The sequence below is a fragment of the Vitis riparia genome, chromosome 6, assembly GCF_004353265.1.
Source record: "Vitis riparia cultivar Riparia Gloire de Montpellier isolate 1030 chromosome 6, EGFV_Vit.rip_1.0, whole genome shotgun sequence".
Taxonomy (NCBI): Eukaryota; Viridiplantae; Streptophyta; class Magnoliopsida; order Vitales; family Vitaceae; genus Vitis; species Vitis riparia.
In genome coordinates, this window is record NC_048436.1 from 20,036,082 (window position 1) to 20,058,170 (window position 22,089).

General features: G+C 35.9%; 1 protein-coding gene across 5 annotated transcripts; it reads left to right on the forward strand.

The window, feature by feature from the left end:
- The first annotated feature begins 265 nt into the window (after nucleotides 1-265).
- On the forward strand, nucleotides 266-20,362 carry LOC117916616 (OVARIAN TUMOR DOMAIN-containing deubiquitinating enzyme 12-like). 5 transcript variants are annotated; one of them, XM_034832737.1, is made up of 12 exons: nucleotides 267-980; nucleotides 1,781-2,373; nucleotides 2,476-2,648; nucleotides 3,495-3,568; nucleotides 3,765-3,819; nucleotides 4,735-4,809; nucleotides 4,945-5,018; nucleotides 5,106-5,154; nucleotides 6,659-6,743; nucleotides 19,262-19,318; nucleotides 19,790-19,880; nucleotides 20,001-20,362. In XM_034832737.1, coding segments are annotated over exons 2-12 (1,062 nt in total). In that variant the 5' UTR covers nucleotides 267-980; nucleotides 1,781-2,045; the 3' UTR covers nucleotides 20,002-20,362. The 5 variants fall into 5 exon arrangements, with proteins under 5 accessions (XP_034688631.1, XP_034688628.1, XP_034688627.1 ...); XM_034832736.1 differs by having other exon boundaries at nucleotides 1,796-2,373; XM_034832739.1 differs by having other exon boundaries at nucleotides 267-756.
- Nucleotides 20,363-22,089: the final 1,727 nt, after the last annotated feature.

The window sequence follows — 22,089 nt, forward strand, 5'->3', positions numbered from 1 at the left end:
TCATAAAAAAAATGCAAAGGTGTGAAATTAAAGCAACTTTTTAAATAATAAAATAATTTTGTTCGTAATAAAAAATTAATTTATTTTAAATATTAAAAGCAACTTTTTTAGATTTAAAAGTTAGAAACATAAACCATCCTAGCTAATACCTCTGTGATTTTTATATCAAGTTTTTTTTTTAAACCCATAAACGCTTATAAAAACAAAGAGTCCAAAAGGCTTTTATAAAGATGAAACGTCTAACAGTTGAATCCAGACAGGCCTTCCTTAAGGGGCCAGGTAGAAAATTTTGCTAAATCTCTGAAAGGGTAAAGGAAGTGCTTCTGAACTCTCGGAAATGCTTATATCAGGAGGGACATGAAGAGAAAGTGAACTGCAGAGAACCCAAACGCCGTTAAGTAACGGCTCCTCATCAGTGTCTGTGTAGTGTGTCCACTTCTCTGAGAATGGGCTGCTGCTAGTGTCAGAATAATCCGTACGACAGCCTCGTGACGTCCGTTCCCGTCGAAACAAACACAAAACAAAGCCCTCTCTACTGGTCACTCTCTCCATTTCGTGGCGTCTCGAACGCGCTTCTCTCAAATATCATTTTCATTTTCCTACCCTTCCCTCTCTCTCTCTCTCTCTCTCTCTCTCTCTCTCTCTCTCTCTCTCTCCTGTTTTTTTCTTCTTTTTTTTTTTTTTTGGTAAAAAAAAATCTCGGTATCATGATTTGTGAGGATCAAGCGATGCGATCTCATTCGATTCACATAAGAGGTGAGAGATTCACCGTTTCGTGGATTTTGATTTTCAAGCCTGAATGAGTGGATCCTCACTGGTCCAAGTAGGGGTTCTGTTTAGTAGTCTGAGAAAATGGAGAGAAAAAAAAGGAAAGGAAATGGGCATTTTTTGATGATTGGTTGAACTAGGCTAGGCTGAAAAGATCAAGATTTTGTATTTTTTTCCTTGCATTTTTCTCAACAGCGAAATGGAGGACATAGGTAATGCCTGATTTTGCAATGCTGATTTATTAGTAGAATTTGTGTTTCTTTTTTGGCTTAATTCTGATTTTGTGGTCAATTTTGACTTTACTTGGTTTTGGAGATTGACCTTTTGCTTTATCTGGTTTGAGGTTTATGGTTTTTTCATTTGCTCGTGAATTGTAATTTAATGTTCTTGTATTTTTTCTTTGTAAATTGATTATAGTTGGACGCACATTTGAACGGAAGATCTATATTCTTCAATGTCGTAATTTTTGAAATACCTAAAATACCAATGTTGGTCATGCATGCTTTTCTATGAGTGTTGAAATACCGAGAATACTGAAAGTTGGTCTAATGTGCTTTTCTATTATTGTGAGAACACCATATTAGAATGATTTTAAATGCTATGTCAAAGACAACTGAATGATTTCTATTTTGGTGGGATGCATAGTCACACAGCCTAGTTCAATTGTTAAGGTGGGAAAAAAGGGATCATGAATGATGATTCCAGTTGCCCAACTTCTTTACTTTGATTGCTCGTCAAATTTTGTTAAGATCATGTTCCCTGTCGGTGTTTTATTTATCTATAATCTATTTGTTCGTTGCCTATAAAGAAAGGTCATCTCTCTCATTTAGATCGGAAAATCTCTCTTTTTTTTTTTCTTTTTTCCTTTTTTAAGCTTATTGGTATTTTGTAACTTTTAGTTTCAGTATCAATAGGTTTCCTTAATTCCCCACAATTTTTTTTTTCTTTTTCCTTTTTGATTAAAGTTTCATGACTATTATATATCTGAAATAGTCAAATTTATTTCTGGCAGCTTTATTTCCTGCAGGTAAAAGGTAACAGTTTATATTTGCGCATCTGTTGGTAAACCTTTTGGCTCTTGTGGTGAATTTTGTGGCAAATATCCTGACTTGTTGGAAGTAAAATGTTCAATGTCATATATTATATTGGATGAAAGCTGGATATGGTGCGCTTCACAAGATAGATTAAGTCATGTACATCTTTTAGCAAAAGAACATCTGCTTCAAGAGTGTCAAAAAAATCAGATTTTGAGTTAAGAAGAGACATAGAAATTGCAAATGATTACATATGAGCAAGATCCTGATGTTGTTCGGTGGGGTCTCCAGCTTTTTGATGGTGATCCGTTTTCTAATTGCGGGTATGGTGGCACCATTGTACAAAATGATGTAAGTTATTATGATGGACCATATTTCAAGGAAGATCATTATGATAATGAATGTAGCAATGTGGAGAATGATGAGATTATTGCACATGCTCTTCAAGAAGAACTATCACAACTTGCTGTTGACGAAGCAGCTGGACTTTCACATGAAGTGGTAGAGGATTTGCAAGTATCTATTTTTCCAGAAGAATGGCCTGATCAATCTATAGGAAATTATGGATTTGGTATTGGGAAAATTCAATAATACCAATTTGATTATCTAATTAGTTTGGTTGGATGCTTTCCTTGCTTTGTTCTATTGTGCTTATTTCCTTTATAACTTGCAGGGCATGAGAGCGGCCAGGAAGATACAGATGATATGGGACTTTCTAGTTCATGTTCTAGTCCTGACGAAAAGTCATACAATGGGGAGGATTGGTCATATTCTCTAGATCTGACAGATGAATATGCACTCGATGGTGAAGTAGGCAAAATATTGAATCAGATGGTTCCTGTTCCTGTAAGTGTAGCATCTATTGAACACTCTTTATGCTTGAATTAATGAGATAAGATATTCAATCTGTAAAATTGGTTAAAATTGAAAACTTGAAGTCCTGCATTTTGGGGAGTTGTATTCCATATATCACTTGCGCCCTTGTTTTTCCATGTTGAGGACTTGGCACAACATCCTCCTGCTGCATTATACCTGTTTAAGTTTGCTTGTGTCTGTGTAGCATTAGCATGTGGCATATTTTGCTAATCTTTAATTTCACTTTGTATACTCTTTTTTCAATAATTTGGAAGTTTCTAAGAATCATTAATGCTGTGGATTGAAATATTACTCTGTTATAGAAAATAATTGGTTTTCACTTGCCTAGTTTCTTGTGTTTCTGGTCACATAGGAAGTTTTGGTCTGGGATATCCTAATTCTGTATTCATGCTATGATTAAAAGAGAGATTTTGGGCCAAGAAAAGAAAAGAAAAAAGAGAGAGTGAAGTTGGTCTTTTTATAGAGCTAGGAGTACATATTGTTATCATGTTCATCATTTTAAGCCTAAAATGTTATGTTCTGTAATGTTCAGGAATATAAATTGATAATATGCAAGCTAATCTCGAATAGTTAATGTTCAGAAGTATGCATTACATATTGTAACTGAATGGCTTAATGTGAGGTAAAATTGTAGTGTCTCTAGATTCTCTAACATCTCCAAAACCTTACACATGAAATGGTCAGTAACACATGCTACAGGATGATTGATTGTTGTGCTTGCTTAATTTTGTAAATCGAGGGGCTAGTATATGCTTTAGCTCCTTGATATACCATCCTCAAACTTATGTTTTTGTTTTTCTTCTTGGTTCTGTGCAGCATGTTCCTAAAATCAATGGAGAAATACCCTCTCTTGATGAAGCAACTCTAGATCATCAGAGGCTGTTGGACCGGTATTGATTCCTTATCATCCTGGACAAGGAATATCCTGTGGATGTTTTCTTTTTTCTTTTTTGTTTATTTTCCTTTTGCTTATCTTTCATTTGTCAAGATCTTTGCATCTCTGTCTATTGTTATGGTCCTGTAGCAATTTTGTTCTGTGCCTACTCGTATGTACAATTAAGGCTGTGAATGTTTGTTCTTCTATAGATTGCAGTTATTTGATTTGGTGGAGCTTAAAGTTCAAGGAGATGGTAACTGTCAGGTTAGCAATTTAAATTTTCATGCCCTGATCATACACAACATGCTCTGCATACTGTGAATTAATTTATTTGTTTATTATTTTTTATTTTACTACCTGAAAATGGGGGTGTTACTCCTTATTTAGTGGAGGTTAAATTGAGTGGTTTACTATTTTGCCCATGTACTTTTTTTTAATAATGGAATGATAGTGCTAATGTTTTTGGTGTTAAAGGCAAGAGACCACAAAGGCCATACTGAACTGGCCATGTCTTTCCAGTCTTACCATAGGTGATCAGTAGATCAGCATATCATCTCCATCACTGGATGTTAATGCTGGTGTTAAGAATATGTGCTAGACGAGTGGTACTTTTGTGCCAGAATCTCGATGGAGTCTTCCCAAGCTTTCTTCAATCTTGGGCCTTTAGTCAATGTTTTTGCATGGAATTTATTGGTAGAACCAGTTTTCTTACCTGACTTCATTAAGCCAGGATTCACCCTCTTTTCAGCAGATTTAAATGTGCTGTGAAGAACTATTTTCTTTTTTTCATTGTCTTGTAACAACTACTGACTGTGAAACCAGTTAAGTAGGTCAGCCTGTTTCCTGTCCACCTTTCCTTAAAGTTTTGTGGATCTGTATTCAGCACTTGAAGTGAATTCACCATTTTTCTATGCCAAGAAAGACAGCCTTGCATTCACCATGTAGGTCATTTTAAGTTTTAGTTGAATGATGGTGAATCTCTTTGATATGATACCCTCTACCATCAACTTATTTGTACATCATCCATGTTGCTGTCTCCTGGCCCAATATTGCTATGTGGCTATCTCCTGGCACAATATTGCTATGTGGCTATCTCCTGGCCCAATATTGCCTGTGCTGTGATTGTTGGTGAATGCCACTAACTCAGTTGATGTCTAATTTGTTCCATAATTTTTCCAGTTTCGTTCTCTGTCAGATCAAGTTTATTGTACTCCTGAGCACCACCAATTTATCAGACAACAAGTTGTAAATCAGGTTGGCCTCTCTAATTATTACACCATTTTATATAATATTAGTTTGGGAACTATGAGTTAAAATTTGAGGAAGCAACCATTTTGGACTTTATTTGGATTGTGATGTTCCTTGTGTTTTAATATTTTGAACTATCAGCTTAAGTCTTACCCAGAGATATATGAAGGATATGTTCCCATGGCTTATGGTGACTATTTGGAGAAGATGTCCAAGTATTTCTCCACTCCCTTTTGTTGACTTGAAATTAAACATTTGGCTAAAACTTGACTATGCTTTTGCTGTAATATGGATGAAAATAGGACTGGAGAATGGGGTGATCATGTCACTTTGCAGGCTGCCGCAGATTTGGTATGTTTTGTTAGCTCTTTTCATGATCATGTATTAATTTAGGAACTTTTATTCTAATCTTACAACTGTTATAGCTTGCATTAAATCACCTTTTTTTGTTTGTTTGGTTTCTATTTTGGTAGCCCCCAGGCACTTTTTACTTCCATCCCAGGCAACTAGCATATACTACCCACAATTCACTGTGAGCAGATAAGTGTTTTGGGTATTATGTACTAGCTGCCTGTGGTGGAGCTAACAATGGCTGGTTGTGGGTGGGGGGAGAGGGAGTGCATGCCAAACAACTAAAATATATGTTGATTTTTGCTGGATTTGGACCCAGATCTCTTCCAAGGAGAGGACATGGGAGTACCATGAGGCAAAATTTATCACTATATACAGTTTTGTGTGGTGCAAACAACCACTGCCCTCCCTCCCCACACTCACCCCCCCCAGATAAATATCCTACTCTTTGGTCCCCATTATAAATTTCTACTCTGCCATTGCTGACCACATTATAGCTTCTGACCTCCAAAAACAATTGTAAATCTTGAGGCATGAAACTTAAGCCTCATAGTTTCATTTTTCAAATAATAATTGATTGTGAACGAGTAAAATGCAGAATCACCTTGAGTGAGCTCCAGTTAAGCCTCATAGTTTCATTTTTCAAATAATTATTGATTGTAAATGAGGAAAATACAGAATCACTTTGAGTGAGCTCCAGTTAATTGGAGATCTCGAGTTTAGGTCCTCATTGGGGAACCTGAGACCTCCAATTAACCAGAGCATTTTGATTGCATGTTAAACTATCAATTTTTCTAAAAGTTGAAGTTGTTAGAATTTGGTCTCACAATGTATATCATTCACTAACAACCAGCTTATAAAATCTTTGTGAGTTTCTTAGGAGGGGTGAGGGTGGTGATGATTGAGTTTTTGGGAACCCCTTGAGAGAGTTGGGATTTTGCCTTGTGTCTTATGTTGTCATGCAAAAACTCTAGAGCCATATCACTTTGTTGCTTTTAATTAAATTAGAAAGTACAGAGTGGAAGACTGAACATATAGCAAGCTTCTTTTGTGATTTTTCTTGCCCTCTGTTTCAAGTTAAACCGTTGACGGTTATTACAGTCCATGTCTGTGGCCAAAGCTGCATTCAAGGTTATCACCTCCTACTTTATCATGGAGACCCTGTTGGGCCTTGATGCCTTAACTCCCCACTTAGGTGCTGATGTGGAGGGCCAAATTCAGCTAACCACGCTATATGTTCAATAACTAGCAAGTCTGCATCCCATTCTGGTTACACAATATTCACATGATTAATTGTAAGTTCACATGGAATTGATTAGTCATATTTACATTCATTTATAGAAATCTATGGAAACCTGAATACATCAAGTACTTAAGGAGACTTAAACTTGATTTTCTGTGATCAATATGTTAAAGTTAATCTGTTTGCCACTTTGAGAGTGTTTTTCATAGAAATGTCAAACACATAGGATGCTACCTAATGCACATTAATGATTTTTTGCAGTATGGTGTTAAAATATTTGTCATAACATCTTTCAAGGATACATGCTACATTGAGATTCTTCCAAATGTTCAAAGGTCAGAGCGAGGTATTATTTCAAGAGTTCTCATTTTCAACTACTAAGTTTTCATTCAGAGAACTTACTAGTAAATTTATGCTGTTGGATAGGTTGATTTTTTTACTGATGTTGTAAGTAATATTTCCAATGTTGATTCTGGTTTCTTCTTTTTAAGGATTTATGCCTGTGTTCATCTTCCTATCTTGCACCATGTAGGGTTGATATCTTTAAAATCTTAAATAAAAGCAAAGCATAGCATGATGATTTTGCTGTTTATAACAGTTGTCATTTTTCTTAAGGTCGTAGTCAGTTGCCTTAAGGTGTCCTTCATTTGAGCTATCTCCATTGTGATGAACAGCCCATCACCATTCATGCGGTGCCATAGCATTCAGTGCATTTCTTCATCAAATTACAACCTGAAAACACACAAACCAGTTCTACTTCCCTTCACTGTTCCATATTGATTTACACTATGGTAAGAGTCAAATGTACTAGTTCTTGCTCAAACATCAACTCCTCAAAATCAAGATGTTTCCAAGCAGTAGAAGGGTTATGAAAGTAGCGAGAAGGGTAAGGGTGCGTCCTAGAACTTTCCCTAAGTAAGCTCGCAACTAGGATGACATGAGCAAGCTAAATTATGAAACATCACCTATGAATTCTCCCAATATCTTGGAAACAACAAGAATGGAGTGACCAAGCTTTGCCTCACCTTAGCTTAGAAACTTGGTCACTCATTGTGGCAACACAAAGTGAACAAGAGCAGAAAATTGAAACTTTAAATTTTATGAGTGAAAATTCATTTTGACAACTACATGCTTAACTTCCTGTTGAAGAGGATAACTAAAACTATCCTTACATTTCTTCCTCTCCCCTTCCCTTCTTCTTGCATCAAGCCACCCTTCACCTCTCTTAAATAGAGCTATTTTCACACTCTTTTCCAATGGATAGGAGACAAAGATAGCATGGGCAGCTTGGGGTACAACTGGCAGCAACTTGAAGTAAGGATGGCGGCGACTTTTCTCAGCATAGACAGTAGTTGTAGAGGTTATTTTAGGCATGGAAAGTAGATGGAAAAGGTGCCTAAGATAGCTGGAAAAGGTTGGTTCCCATGGTTGGATGATGTGATGGCCAATAGTTGAAAAATATGGCAGCCATAGAGCGGAGAATGTGGCAGCCAATAGCATGAAAATATAGGCAGTTGGCAAAATGTGATGTAAACATGCCAAAAACTAAGGAAAATACCAGAAAGCACATTAGACTAAAAGTTAGGGACTTGGTAATAAAACTAGGTAAAGTGATGTATTTAGAACTTAATATCAAATAGAAATGTTTAAGTTAAGGCAAAAAAGAAAAAGAAAAAAAGGGACAAACTAAGTGATGGCCAATAGTCGGAAAATATGGCAGCTATAGAGCAGAGAATGTGGCAGCCAATAGCATGAAAATATGGTCAGTTGGAAAAATGTGATGTAAAAATGCCAAAAACTAGATGTAAACATGCCAAAAACTAAGGAAAACTCCACAAAACACATTAGACTAAAAAAAGTAGTGACTTAGTAATAAAACTGGGTAAAGTGATGAATTTAGAACTTAATATCAAATAGAAATGTTTAGGTTTAGGCAAAAAAAAAAAAAAAGGACAACTAAATTTTTCCATAGGATGACTAATGCACATGAAAAGAGGCAATCTTATAAATAGTTCAAGTATGAATGGGTTTGCTTTATGTTCATTCATTCAAAGGACCCTTGCCAGGAGTCCCATTATGGGAGATTTTTTCAGGTCCATTGCCTCTATTGATAAAGAGGGGTTGGAAAGGCTTTTTGGAGAGGAAGAGGTTCTGAAAGGTGGAGTCAGAATCTTAAAATGCTTTTATGGGGAGTAGACTAATTTCAGATGTTGCTTTGATCATAAATGAGGTAATAAATTCCAGTGAGAGGAGCTTGGATGAGGGTTTATTGTGCAAATTAGATATCGAGAAAGTGTATGATCACATGAATTAGAAGTTTTTTTCTTTCTGTTATGGATCAAATTGGTTTTGGGCATAGATAGGTGGGTTGCATTAGTTACTGCATTTCTGCAGCCAGTTTTTTTTTTTTTTGGTTGGTGAATGACTATCCTACAAGCTTTTTTCAGACCTCTAGAAATTTTAGGTACCTATTTATTTGTGTTGCTAATGGAAGCCCCTAGTGAGGATACATTTCAAGGGTCATGCAAGAGGGGCTTATTATTGGCTTCAGGTTGGTGGAAGGAAAGGATTAGGGCAGGAAACTCATCCTCTCTTTCCAGATGATACCTGGTTGTTTTGTAAGGCTTGTGAGGAGCAGTTGAGATATCTTCAGTAGGTTCTGACTTACTTTAAGCTAGTGTTTGGATCGAAGCTTAATTTATAAAAGAGTGAGATGATCCTGGTGGAGAAGGTGAAGGGGGTGAAGAATTGCTTCTTTGCTTAGTTTCAGGGTGGAACTACCTATCTAGGACTGCCTTTGGGTACTTCTCTTAACTCCTGCTTAGCATAGGATTCAGTGGAGGACTGCTTAAGAGGAGGCTGTCTTCTTGGATGAATCAATGCTTGTTCATATGTAAACTGAAACTTATTAAAAACACTCTTTGAAGCATGTCAATTTATTTCATGTTGTTGATTGTCATTCCCAACATAGTTAAAAATAGGCTAGAGAAGATCTAAGAAACTTCTTGTGGGGGAATCATGTAGAGGGGATAAAGCTTCATCTAGTGAGTTGGTCAAACATGTGCGTGGGTAAAAAGGATGGCAATTGGGAATCAGAAGGTTCTCTACTTTAAATTGGGCCTTGTTTGCTAAGTGGTTGTGGGGATATATACCCAAATAACTTGTGAAAGAGGGTCACTAAGGGCAAGTTTGGGGAGTTAGATCAATGATAGAGTACCTTGGAGGTGAGAGAGGTATTTAGGGAGGAATGTGGAAAGCCATTAGAAGGGAATGACAGGAGGTTAAGATCAGGAGTTTAATCTTGATTAGGAATGACAATTTTACGGGTAATTCGGGTCACCTGCCCCGCCCCGCCCCTATTGGGACGGGTATGGGAATATCCTATTTGGGTATAGAACGGGTTTGGGGAATATATAAAAACCCGAATCGGGTTTAGGGCGGGGATGGGTTTTGCAGTTTCCGCCCCGCCCGTATGTGAATTACCAATTTACCCTTATGTCATTACAAAATACCCAAAAAGTCCTCCATATATAATCATTTCTTCCTAAAGTTTCAAGGTTCTTTCACTCGTAAAAGAGTTAGAGGGCTTTCGTTCTCATTTCTTCCTGTTTTCTCATTTCTTCCTAAATTGCTCAGGGTTTTTTTCCTCGTAAGAGGGCTTTCGTTTTCTGATTTCTTCCTAAATTGCTTCTTCCCGTTTCACCCTAAAAGCACAGTTTTTGCTCTAAAAACCAAAATACCAAATTCGTAGACAACAAATTATTAGGGTTTCTATGGATTCCTCATTTCCAGGTAAGAAAACCCTAAGTTTTGAGGCTTTGTTAGAAATGTCTTGTTTTTCATATTTTTTTGTTTTAGTTTATGGATTTAAGATTTTTAGGATTGTTTATTTGTAGATCTGTGCATTTTGTTCTCGTATGTGCAGTTTGCAATTTTGTTGCACAACAAATGCTTGATTAAATGTGGATGAGGAGACAACACAACATGGGTGTTGTCGGAGTATGAATCATTTTGAAAGTGTTAGGAAGTGTCCCAAATTCCTAATTAGTATAGATTCCTTTTTGTAAAGAATATTATATAGAATATTTCTAGGTTGATATATTATTGTAATATTAGACTTCCTTATAGAATAAGGAAGGTTGTTGGAAATATCTCTATAAATATTCTAGGTCATGAGGGGAAAAAGTTATGAGATGGAGATGGGTAGAGACTATACAAGGTGGATAGAGATGTGAGGAAGAACGGGAGGTACACGGTGGAGCGAGATGGCTCGTAGTAAGGTATGGATACAAGGAGTGGGGAAACATGGGATGTTTCGGGAACCCAATAGTTGTATCTGGTTCTGTCCTCTGTAATATTCTCTATTGTATAGTGAAATCATTATCTCTCATCCGTGGACGTAGGCATGGTTGGCTGAACCACGTTAAAACCTCGTGTACTGTATGTGTAATTGTTTTATCTTTGTGTTCTTGAACTAACATTGTTGGCATCAAAGCTTTCGTTGGCACTACAGAAAGAGGTTCTTTGTAGCTTAAATATGATAACCTAGATAGCGTTTATTGAAATTCTAGAGACTCATGTTCTGTAAAAGCATAATTCCCGAAAACACATTTGGGACGGGGATGGGAAAAAAAATATATAACCGAGACGGAAATGGGGTAGGGGTGGCCCGTCCCATACCTGCCCCATTGCCATCCCTAATCTTGATGGGGAATGGATCAAGGACCAGGTTTTAGCAGATAGGTGGATTGGGAAGCACTCTTTGAGGAAAGCCTTTCCATCTCTTTGTACTCTTGCATGGTCAAGAATTGAAGAGTGATGGATATATGCGTGGTGAAGGGAGATCAAGGTCATTGGAACCCCTTTTTTTGTAGCTATTTTCAGGTTTGGTATTAAGAGGTGGTGGGTTTGTTTTATGGAGTTCGTTCATTCCATGGGAGTGCTTTGGGTGGGAGTGGACATAACAGTTTGTCAGGGAGCAAAGAAGGGATGCTGTTTGGTAAAAATCTTATAACAATTTTTTGTATGCTACAAGAGTGAATGTCTTTCCAGCAAAGCAAAGTCAAAAGCAAGGATAGGTGTTCGTTGTTTTACAAGGTCCTTCTTTGTAAGTGGTGTTGGTGTTTTGCTATTGAAAGAGATTCATTGTGGAAGAAAATCATGAGGGGAAAGTTTGAGGAGGAGGAAGGGGAATAAAGGTCAGGAGTGGTAAGAGATTCCTATGAAGTTAGGGTATGTAAAGAGATTGGGAAGCAATGGAAGCTTTTTAATTCAATGATTTCCTTTAAGGTGGACGATAGGTGTAGGGTGAAGTTTTGGAAAGACAAGTGTAGCGAAGAGCCCTTATGTGAGACTTTCCCATCCTTGTTTGCCTTATTTGATTCTAAAGAGGTATGGGTAGTTGATTTATGGGAACATTGAGGAGGAGGAAATTGGAACTTCTATTTTGTTAGGAACTTGAATGATTGTGAGTTGGGTGTTATGAAGCGTTTTCTTTCTAAACTTCGAGGACATTTAGTGAAAAGGGAGCAAGAAGATGGAGTAGTTTGGAAGGGTTATAGCAAAGGGGTTTTCTCTGTAAGGGGGCTTTATTCTTTGCTAGAGAATGATGGTACTATCCCTTTCCTTTTAAAGATAGTTTGGAACCCATGGATTCCTTCAAAGGTGAGTTTCTTCACTTAGGAGGCTTGTTGGGAAATGTTTTGACTTTGGATTAGCTTCAACGAAGAGGGTGGATTTTGACCAATGAGCGTGCATTGTGCAAAGAGGAGTTGAAGTCCATTGATCACATCCTTCTTCATTATGACAAGACGAGATTGGTAAGAGATTATGGCAGTTGGTGTTCTCCATTTTTGGTGTTCAGTGAGTTATTTTTTAGTCAATTAGGGAGACGCTGCTTGGGTGGCATGGTTCTTTTATAGAGAGAAGATGTATTAAGGCTTGGAGAGTAGCTCATTGCATTTTCTGGACAATCTGGAAGGAAAGAAAGAGGAGATACTTTGATAGTGAAAAATTGTCTGATCAAAGGCTAAAAAATATATACCTAAACAATTTCTCTGTGTGGGTCAGGGCATATATAGGTGGAGGTTATACGCATATAGTTGATTTCATAGATTGGTTGGGTCTTGGATGAGAGGGGGAGTATTTTTTTTGTATTCTCTCTTATGTTTTTTTCTTAGTTCTCTTTGTATATGACATGTATATTCTTTTGCGCTTTTGGCGTTTTTATTAATACAACCTCTTACGTATCAAAAAAAGAAAAAAAACTTCCTTTGGTTGCTCAATTATTTGTACAAATAAGAGAAAAGGGGGTTTTGGTAATAGCAATCTCTCTTTTCTGTATTAGGCCCTTATTTACCTATCAGAAAAACAAAAAAGAAAAAAAGAAAAAAAAGGAGACCCATCATAGAAGACATTTATATAGGAAATATCAAACACATTTGTTTAAGATTAGAATTTTGAGAGTTTATTACTACACCATAAATATGTGATATCCCTATTGGTACTTATCTAAGGCAAGATAGAAACGTTTCTTTCATCCCAAGAACTTTGCCTTACATCAACAGGAATGATACCTCATTTTATTTTTATCTCACATTTCTTATTATTATTAGAAGAAACAAATAANAATATGGTCAGTTGGAAAAATGTGATGTAAAATGCCAAAAACTAGATGTAAACATGCCAAAAACTAAGGAAAACTCCACAAAACACATTAGACTAAAAAAAGTAGTGACTTAGTAATAAAACTGGGTAAAGTGATGAATTTAGAACTTAATATCAAATAGAAATGTTTAGGTTTAGGCAAAAAAAAAAAAAAGGACAACTAAATTTTTCCATAGGATGACTAATGCACATGAAAAGAGGCAATCTTATAAATAGTTCAAGTATGAATGGTTTGCTTTATGTTCATTCATTCAAAGGACCCTTGCCAGGAGTCCCATTATGGGAGATTTTTTCAGGTCCATTGCCTCTATTGATAAAGAGGGGTTGGAAAGGCTTTTTGGAGAGGAAGAGGTTCTGAAAGGTGGAGTCAGAATCTTAAAATGCTTTTATGGGGAGTAGACTAATTTCAGATGTTGCTTTGATCATAAATGAGGTAATAAATTCCAGTGAGAGGAGCTTGGATGAGGGTTTATTGTGCAAATTAGATATCGAGAAAGTGTATGATCACATGAATTAGAAGTTTTTTTCTTTCTGTTATGGATCAATTGGTTTTGGGCATAGATAGGTGGGTTGCATTAGTTACTGCATTTCTGCAGCCAGTTTTTTTTTTTTTTGGTTGGTGAATGACTATCCTACAAGCTTTTTTCAGACCTCTAGAAATTTTAGGTACCTATTTATTTGTGTTGCTAATGGAAGCCCCTAGTGAGGATACATTTCAAGGGTCATGCAAGAGGGGCTTATTATTGGCTTCAGGTTGGTGGAAGGAAAGGATTAGGGCAGGAAACTCATCCTCTCTTTCCAGATGATACCTGGTTGTTTTGTAAGGCTTGTGAGGAGCAGTTGAGATATCTTCAGTAGGTTCTGACTTACTTTAAGCTAGTGTTTGGATCGAAGCTTAATTTATAAAAGAGTGAGATGATCCTGGTGGAGAAGGTGAAGGGGGTGAAGAATTGCTTCTTTGCTTAGTTTCAGGGTGGAACTACCTATCTAGGACTGCCTTTGGGTACTTCTCTTAACTCCTGCTTAGCATAGGATTCAGTGGAGGACTGCTTAAGAGGAGGCTGTCTTCTTGGATGAATCAATGCTTGTTCATATGTAAACTGAAACTTATTAAAAACACTCTTTGAAGCATGTCAATTTATTTCATGTTGTTGATTGTCATTCCAACATAGTTAAAAATAGGCTAGAGAAGATCTAAGAAACTTCTTGTGGGGGAATCATGTAGAGGGGATAAAGCTTCATCTAGTGAGTTGGTCAAACATGTGCGTGGGTAAAAAGGATGGCAATTGGGAATCAGAAGGTTCTCTACTTTAAATTGGGCCTTGTTTGCTAAGTGGTTGTGGGATATATACCCAAATAACTTGTGAAAGAGGGTCACTAAGGGCAAGTTTGGGGAGTTAGATCAATGATAGAGTACCTTGGAGGTGAGAGAGGTATTTAGGGAGGAATGTGGAAAGCCATTAGAAGGGAATGACAGGAGGTTAAGATCAGGAGTTTAATCTTGATTAGGAATGACAATTTTACGGGTAATTCGGGTCACCTGCCCCGGCCCGCCCCTATTGGGACGGGTATGGGAATATCCTATTTGGGTATAGAACGGGTTTGGGGAATATATAAAAACCCGAATCGGGTTTAGGGCGGGATGGGTTTTGCAGTTTCCGCCCCGCCGTATGTGAATTACCAATTTACCCTTATGTCATTACAAATACCCAAAAAGTCCTCCATATATAATCATTTCTTCCTAAAGTTCAAGGTTCTTTCACTCGTAAAAGAGTTAGAGGGCTTTCGTTCTCATTTCTTCCCGTTTTCTCATTTCTTCCTAAATTGCTCAGGGTTTTTTTCCTCGTAAGAGGGCTTTCGTTTTCTGATTTCTTCCTAAATTGCTTCTTCCGTTTCACCCTAAAAGCACAGTTTTTGCTCTAAAAACCAAAATACCAAATTCGTAGACAACAAATTATTAGGGTTTCTATGGATTCCTCATTTCCAGGTAAGAAAACCCTAAGTTTTGAGGCTTTGTTAGAAATGTCTTGTTTTTCATATTTTTTTGTTTTAGTTTATGGATTTAAGATTTTAGGATTGTTTATTTGTAGATCTGTGCATTTTGTTCTCGTATGTGCAGTTTGCAATTTTGTTGCACAACAAATGCTTGATTAAATGTGGATGAGGAGACAACACAACATGGGTGTTGTCGGAGTATGAATCATTTTGAAAGTGTTAGGAAGTGTCCCAAATTCCTAATTAGTATAGATTCCTTTTTGTAAAGAATATTATATAGAATATTTCTAGGTTGATATATTATTGTAATATTAGACTTCCTTATAGAATAAGGAAGGTTGTTGGAAATATCTCTATAAATATTCTAGGTCATGAGGGGAAAAAGTTATGAGATGGAGATGGGTAGAGACTATACAAGGTGGATAGAGATGTGAGGAAGAACGGGAGGTACACGGTGGAGCGAGATGGCTCGTAGTAAGGTATGGATACAAGGAGTGGGGAAACATGGGATGTTTCGGGAACCCAATAGTTGTATCTGGTTCTGTCCTCTGTAATATTCTCTATTGTATAGTGAAATCATTATCTCTCATCCGTGGACGTAGGCATGGTTGGCTGAACCACGTTAAAACCTCGTGTACTGTATGTGTAATTGTTTTATCTTTGTGTTCTTGAACTAACATTGTTGGCATCAAAGCTTTCGTTGGCACTACAGAAAGAGGTTCTTTGTAGCTTAAATATGATAACCTAGATAGCGTTTATTGAAATTCTAGAGACTCATGTTCTGTAAAAGCATAATTCCCGAAAACACATTTGGGACGGGGATGGGAAAAAAAATATATAACCGAGACGGAAATGGGGTAGGGGTGGCCCGTCCCATACCTGCCCCATTGCCATCCCTAATCTTGATGGGGAATGGATCAAGGACCAGGTTTTAGCAGATAGGTGGATTGGGAAGCACTCTTTGAGGAAAGCCTTTCCATCTCTTTGTACTCTTGCATGGTCAAGAATTGAAGAGTGATGGATATATGCGTGGTGAAGGGAGATCAAGGTCATTGGAACCCCTTTTTTGTAGCTATTTTCAGGTTTGGTATTAAGAGGTGGTGGGTTTGTTTTATGGAGTTCGTTCATTCCATGGGAGTGCTTTGGGTGGGAGTGGACATAACAGTTTGTCAGGGAGCAAAGAAGGGATGCTGTTTGGTAAAAATCTTATAACAATTTTTGTATGCTACAAGAGTGAATGTCTTTCCAGCAAAGCAAAGTCAAAAGCAAGGATAGGTGTTCGTTGTTTTACAAGGTCCTTCTTTGTAAGTGGTGTTGGTGTTTTGCTATTGAAAGAGATTCATTGTGGAAGAAAATCATGAGGGGAAAGTTTGAGGAGGAGGAAGGGGAATAAAGGTCAGGAGTGGTAAGAGATTCCTATGAAGTTAGGGTATGTAAAGAGATTGGGAAGCAATGGAAGCTTTTTAATTCAATGATTTCCTTTAAGGTGGACGATAGGTGTAGGGTGAAGTTTTGGAAAGACAAGTGTAGCGAAGAGCCCTTATGTGAGACTTTCCCATCCTTGTTTGCCTTATTTGATTCTAAAGAGGTATGGGTAGTTGATTTATGGGAACATTGAGGAGGAGGAAATTGGAACTTCTATTTTGTTAGGAACTTGAATGATTGTGAGTTGGGTGTTATGAAGCGTTTTCTTTCTAAACTTCGAGGACATTTAGTGAAAAGGGAGCAAGAAGATGGAGTAGTTTGGAAGGGTTATAGCAAAGGGGTTTTCTCTGTAAGGGGGCTTTATTCTTTGCTAGAGAATGATGGTACTATCCCTTTCCTTTTAAAGATAGTTTGGAACCCATGGATTCCTTCAAAGGTGAGTTTCTTCACTTAGGAGGCTTGTTGGGAAATGTTTTGACTTTGGATTAGCTTCAACGAAGAGGGTGGATTTTGACCAATGAGCGTGCATTGTGCAAAGAGGAGTTGAAGTCCATTGATCACATCCTTCTTCATTATGACAAGACGAGATTATTATGGCAGTTGGTGTTCTCCATTTTTGGTGTTCAGTGAGTTATTTTTTAGTCAATTAGGGAGACGCTGCTTGGGTGGCATGGTTCTTTTATAGAGAGAAGATGTATTAAGGCTTGGAGAGTAGCTCATTGCATTTTCTGGACAATCTGGAAGGAAAGAAAGAGGAGATACTTTGATAGTGAAAAATTGTCTGATCAAAGGCTAAAAAATATATACCTAAACAATTTCTCTGTGTGGGTCAGGGCATATATAGGTGGAGGTTATACGCATATAGTTGATTTCATAGATTGGTTGGGTCTTGGATGAGAGGGGGAGTATTTTTTTTGTATTCTCTCTTATGTTTTTTTCTTAGTTCTCTTTGTATATGACATGTATATTCTTTTGCGCTTTTGGCGTTTTTATTAATACAACCTCTTACGTATCAAAAAAAGAAAAAAAACTTCCTTTGGTTGCTCAATTATTTGTACAAATAAGAGAAAAGGGGGTTTTGGTAATAGCAATCTCTCTTTTCTGTATTAGGCCCTTATTTACCTATCAGAAAAACAAAAAAGAAAAAAAGAAAAAAAAGGAGACCCATCATAGAAGACATTTATATAGGAAATATCAAACACATTTGTTTAAGATTAGAATTTTTGAGAGTTTATTACTACACCATAAATATGTGATATCCCTATTGGTACTTATCTAAGGCAAGATAGAAACGTTTCTTTCATCCCAAGAACTTTGCCTTACATCAACAGGAATGATACCTCATTTTATTTTTATCTCACATTTCTTATTATTATTAGAAGAAACAAATAAACTTGATTAAATTGCTTTTTGCTGGAGTGGTTGGCCTCCAGTTGAGGGGTGGTTTGTTTTTTGCTTTTTGCTTGTTTAGGGCTTTGCTGCCTGGTATACTCCCTGTATACATTGGGGTTTCTTTCCCCTTTTATTGAATTGTGTTTGCTTATCAAAAAAAATAAACTTGATTAAATTGCTGGATGACAGGGTATAGATCTGCAAGTAAGTTTAATATTTTGACAGCTAATTACTTTATTTTGGTACATGAGGTCAAACTTGGAACCTCTTTATCCCCAACCCTAACTTTTTGTCACTTGAGCCATGCCTTAGGGAGTTAATTCTACAAATATATAGTTACTTGTTTGACTATTTAAGTAAGCAACAAGGAGATAATTGTAAAATTATAACATAGTAATAATTATTAATACAATTCCTTTCTTTTTATGAACTGTAATAAGATAATGAGATGGCATTTTCTGATAGTGGCTATGTTTTTTATTGTAATAATTCTTATAATTAATAATGCAACTGTGTAACAATAATTAGTATATTATAAATGGTATGATACTAGTAAGCAATATTATTATTATTATTTGCAAAATAATTATTTTACATATGGCAATATATATATATATATATATATATATATATATGTTATTTCTCATAAAATGTAGGCACTTTTTGTAATATATAGCTATTAGTGAAATATTAATAGCACAACTATTACAATAAAAAGATCATACTTTGACGATTAATATTCTTTTATGGTAATTATTTGTGAAGGGGTAGGAAATATATGGCTTTTTAGAAGTTGTTGATCCACTGCTGCTGCATTGGCATGCTTTTTATATGGGAATGATGTCCCTAGCAACAAATGGAGCATTCTAATTGAACTTGCCAAGCTGGTTTGGTTCTTTGTCTATCCCCTGCAGATCGCTTGTTTTAGGCTGAAATATACTGGCTAAGCAGCTTTTCTAGAAATTTGCTTCATCTTTTAATTCTATAGTTTCTAAAACCAGTTTCAGCTTGGTAAGACCATCTTTAAAGTACTTCATTACTGAACACCAAATGATTTTGGTGGAAATATGTGCTTTCTATAAAGCACACCCAAGTGTAACTGGAGTTTCAAAGCTGATTAGTTTCTTTCTTTACCCCGATAGTTCACTTGCTTTGAGCTGAAATATACTGGCCCGACAGCTTTGTTAGAAAATTTTCATCTTCTTTTAGCTTTATATTTCTACAACTAGTTTCAACTTGGTATGGCACTATGGCCATCTTAGAATACTCCTTTATTGAATGCCAGTATGTACTAGTTGAATGTCTATTTGTGATTAAATTGTTGTAATTCTTCATAATGTTCAAGACTTTGGGATGAACTTCATTGGGTGGGGGTATTTTTTGCAGTAATGCTTTTGAGCTTTTGGGCAGAGGTTCACTACAACTCAATATATTTTAAAGGAGGTAAACTTTCACATCTTTTCACAGCAAACATTGTTCATTGCATATTGTTTTATTGGTAAAAGAATATGAATCAAAACTATCATTGAATTGGTTGCAAATGTGCCTCTCTGAATCTAAATGACTAATTCCTAATATTAAGATATTTTGGTTTAGAATTCTTTAAAAGGGCTGGACTTGTGTCTGGTCCATGTCATGGACCAAATTCGGTTTTACTTTACTGAAATGATTTGTTTAGTCAACCCCAGTAGTTGGATATGAGGTTTCCTTAACCTAATATTCATTATAAATTTTATGGTATTTGCATGTGCATCAATATTGGTGCGTGGTTTGAGCGTGTGATTCTTATGGATGGTTTTGTTTGGTCCCTTCAAAATTGTGTTATAACTCATCTGATAGAATTATTAACTGTGTAATCTTTTGCAATTGTCTCAGAAAATAGTAGTGTTTTAATCCATTAAGGTTTTAATTCAGATGTGCCTGAATTTGAGACTAAGAAGAAGAAGAGATGGTGGAGTTTTCGAAATAAGCAATTTGAGTCACAGGATGAATGCACGAGTGAATGGTAATGACATTGCTTCATTTGTTTGATGTTTTTCTAGCTGGTTTCTGTGCCCGTCACTTTCTTAAAGAGGTTCAGCTCTATATTTTTATTTTATTCTTTTTTACTGGGTTTCATTTTCAGAGTGGGATTTTAGGGGCATACTATACCAAGGGCACAAATTTCTCCTGCCACTGCACTTTGGGATGGCTTGAGCATTTCCTCACCTGAAATATCTCTCATCTGCATTCTTTGTTCAATAATAATCCTTTTTTTTTCTTTTTGGCAATATTAAGAACTTTGCTGGCAGCATTGATACGGTGCTGGTATTCTAGATTCCCATCTGCTTGACTTTCGCATTTTCAGAATGTTTTGTTATTATGTACCATTTTTCTTAGCATTGTACATGCCATTTACAAACCCATGTTCATGGATGAAATTTGGTGGGTGTTTTTTATCCCTCTCTTTCTGGAAGAATGCAAAGTGCAACTGTGCAATTAATATAATTGAGTTTTATTTTAAAATTAATGAATGGAGGAAATTTCTTCAGAAATCAGTACTCTTTGATTCATCTTCACAGTGGCCGCTGGTGTTCAATCTTGTAGGTGGGGTTGGGAGCGCATTTTCGGAGAGATGTGGGAGTATGTGGTGCCTTCAATAGGCTGGTTAATTCTGTTGCTGTGGAGTAGGTTATCTATTAAATCAACTAATTTTCTCATCCTTTTGCCTATTTGAAAGGGGTCGATCTTGATGTTAACTTGAGACCAAAGGTAGGTAAACAAAGATGTAGGAAGTCGAAGATTAAGGCCGAGTTTGGTAACTGATTTCAAAAATAGTTTTTGAAAATCATTTTATGATGTTTTGTAAAATAAAATGTATGTTTGGAACTTGAAATGTTTTTAACTTGTTTTTTATATTTTTAAATATATTTTAAAAATAAATCTTATATGTAATATTATATTTTTAATTATTATAATTATGTTTGAAGATAATCCTTAGAACGCATAAAACTACTGACGCAAAATAAAACATTGGAATGTGAGACCGATAAAACTGAACCAAAAGTGGTTCTTCTTCCTCAGAAGAACAAAGGCCTTTCTTGATATCCTCAAAATTACTTCAAAAATGAAAATGGTGTCATCTCCGAATTGCAATTAAGCCACAGGCATGCATTCTCTCCCCACCTTTAAGCCTTGCATGTATAAAAAGGTGTGGTTTATGTTTGAATCAAAACCAAATCAAATCAAACTAATTTAAGATTGGTTTGATTTTGTTTAAATAATTGATTAGATACAAGTTAATTTAGGATTTAAGTTCGATTTGTTTTTAAAAACCGACTTGGGTCTCAAGTTCAAAATATATTTAAATTTCTAATCCAAAATATATTAAATGCATTTAAATATTAATTTAAGTCTAATTTAATAATCATGAATTTCAGTTGTTGTACAATTAATATATATAATAATAAATATAAATAAACTCATCAAATGTTGTACAATTGTAAATTATAAAAGATAAAAATCTTAAATTTTCGGTTTGTTTTAATTTTTATCAATTAGAAAATTGAATTGATAAAGTTAATTTTCAAAATTCCTAAAAACCCAAACAACCTTTGTAGCTTTTGAAAATCAAATTGATTCGACTTAAAGACTTGACCAAGGATTATTCTCCTTCAAGGTGCAGTATTTAAAGCAGTCATTTCTACTTCATCCACTTACTTGGCTACTTGGCAACTTGGCATATTAATAGCGCATGCAGCAATCCATTTGACAATTTTGCTCGTTTATTGTGAAAATTAATGAAGAAATTCAAGCGAATTTAAGATTATCAAACTCTATATAGCTTTAACTTTTCTTAATCCTATATTAACAATTTGCATTACTTAACTTTAATTCTTAAGTTGTGTATTAACTTATCATGATTGTTATTGTTTCTTTCTTATATTTTTTTTTTATGAAAAATTCAAAATCTCCCAAAAACTTTGCAAATATAAAAAACAAAAGTTAATGGACCACAGAGCAAATTTACAAAATTATAAAATATCAAGTACATAGTTTTACTTGTATCTAGATGCTACCTTCTTTCTATGGTCTTACACTGCCAATGTCTATATTCTCTTTCATGTTTATGACATCATATATATGCTCCTTAGTGAATTCTTCATTGACTTAGGAGATTGATCAACCATTTCAAGCAAACACATTCGAGTTGGGGATTTGAGTGTGTTGGAAAT

What these genes read in the sequence shown, in the direction of transcription:
- LOC117916616 (XM_034832737.1), top strand. Translation starts at nt 2,046, where the DNA reads ATGATTACATATGAGCAAGATCCTGATGTTGTTCGGTGGGGTCTCCAG. An exon ending in TATAGGAAATTATGGATTTG is followed by an intron (nt 2,374 to 2,475) that starts GTATTGGGAAAA and finishes TATAACTTGCAG; the next exon opens with GGCATGAGAGCGGCCAGGAA. An exon ending in TATTTGGAGAAGATGTCCAA is followed by an intron (nt 5,019 to 5,105) that starts GTATTTCTCCAC and finishes GGATGAAAATAG; the next exon opens with GACTGGAGAATGGGGTGATC.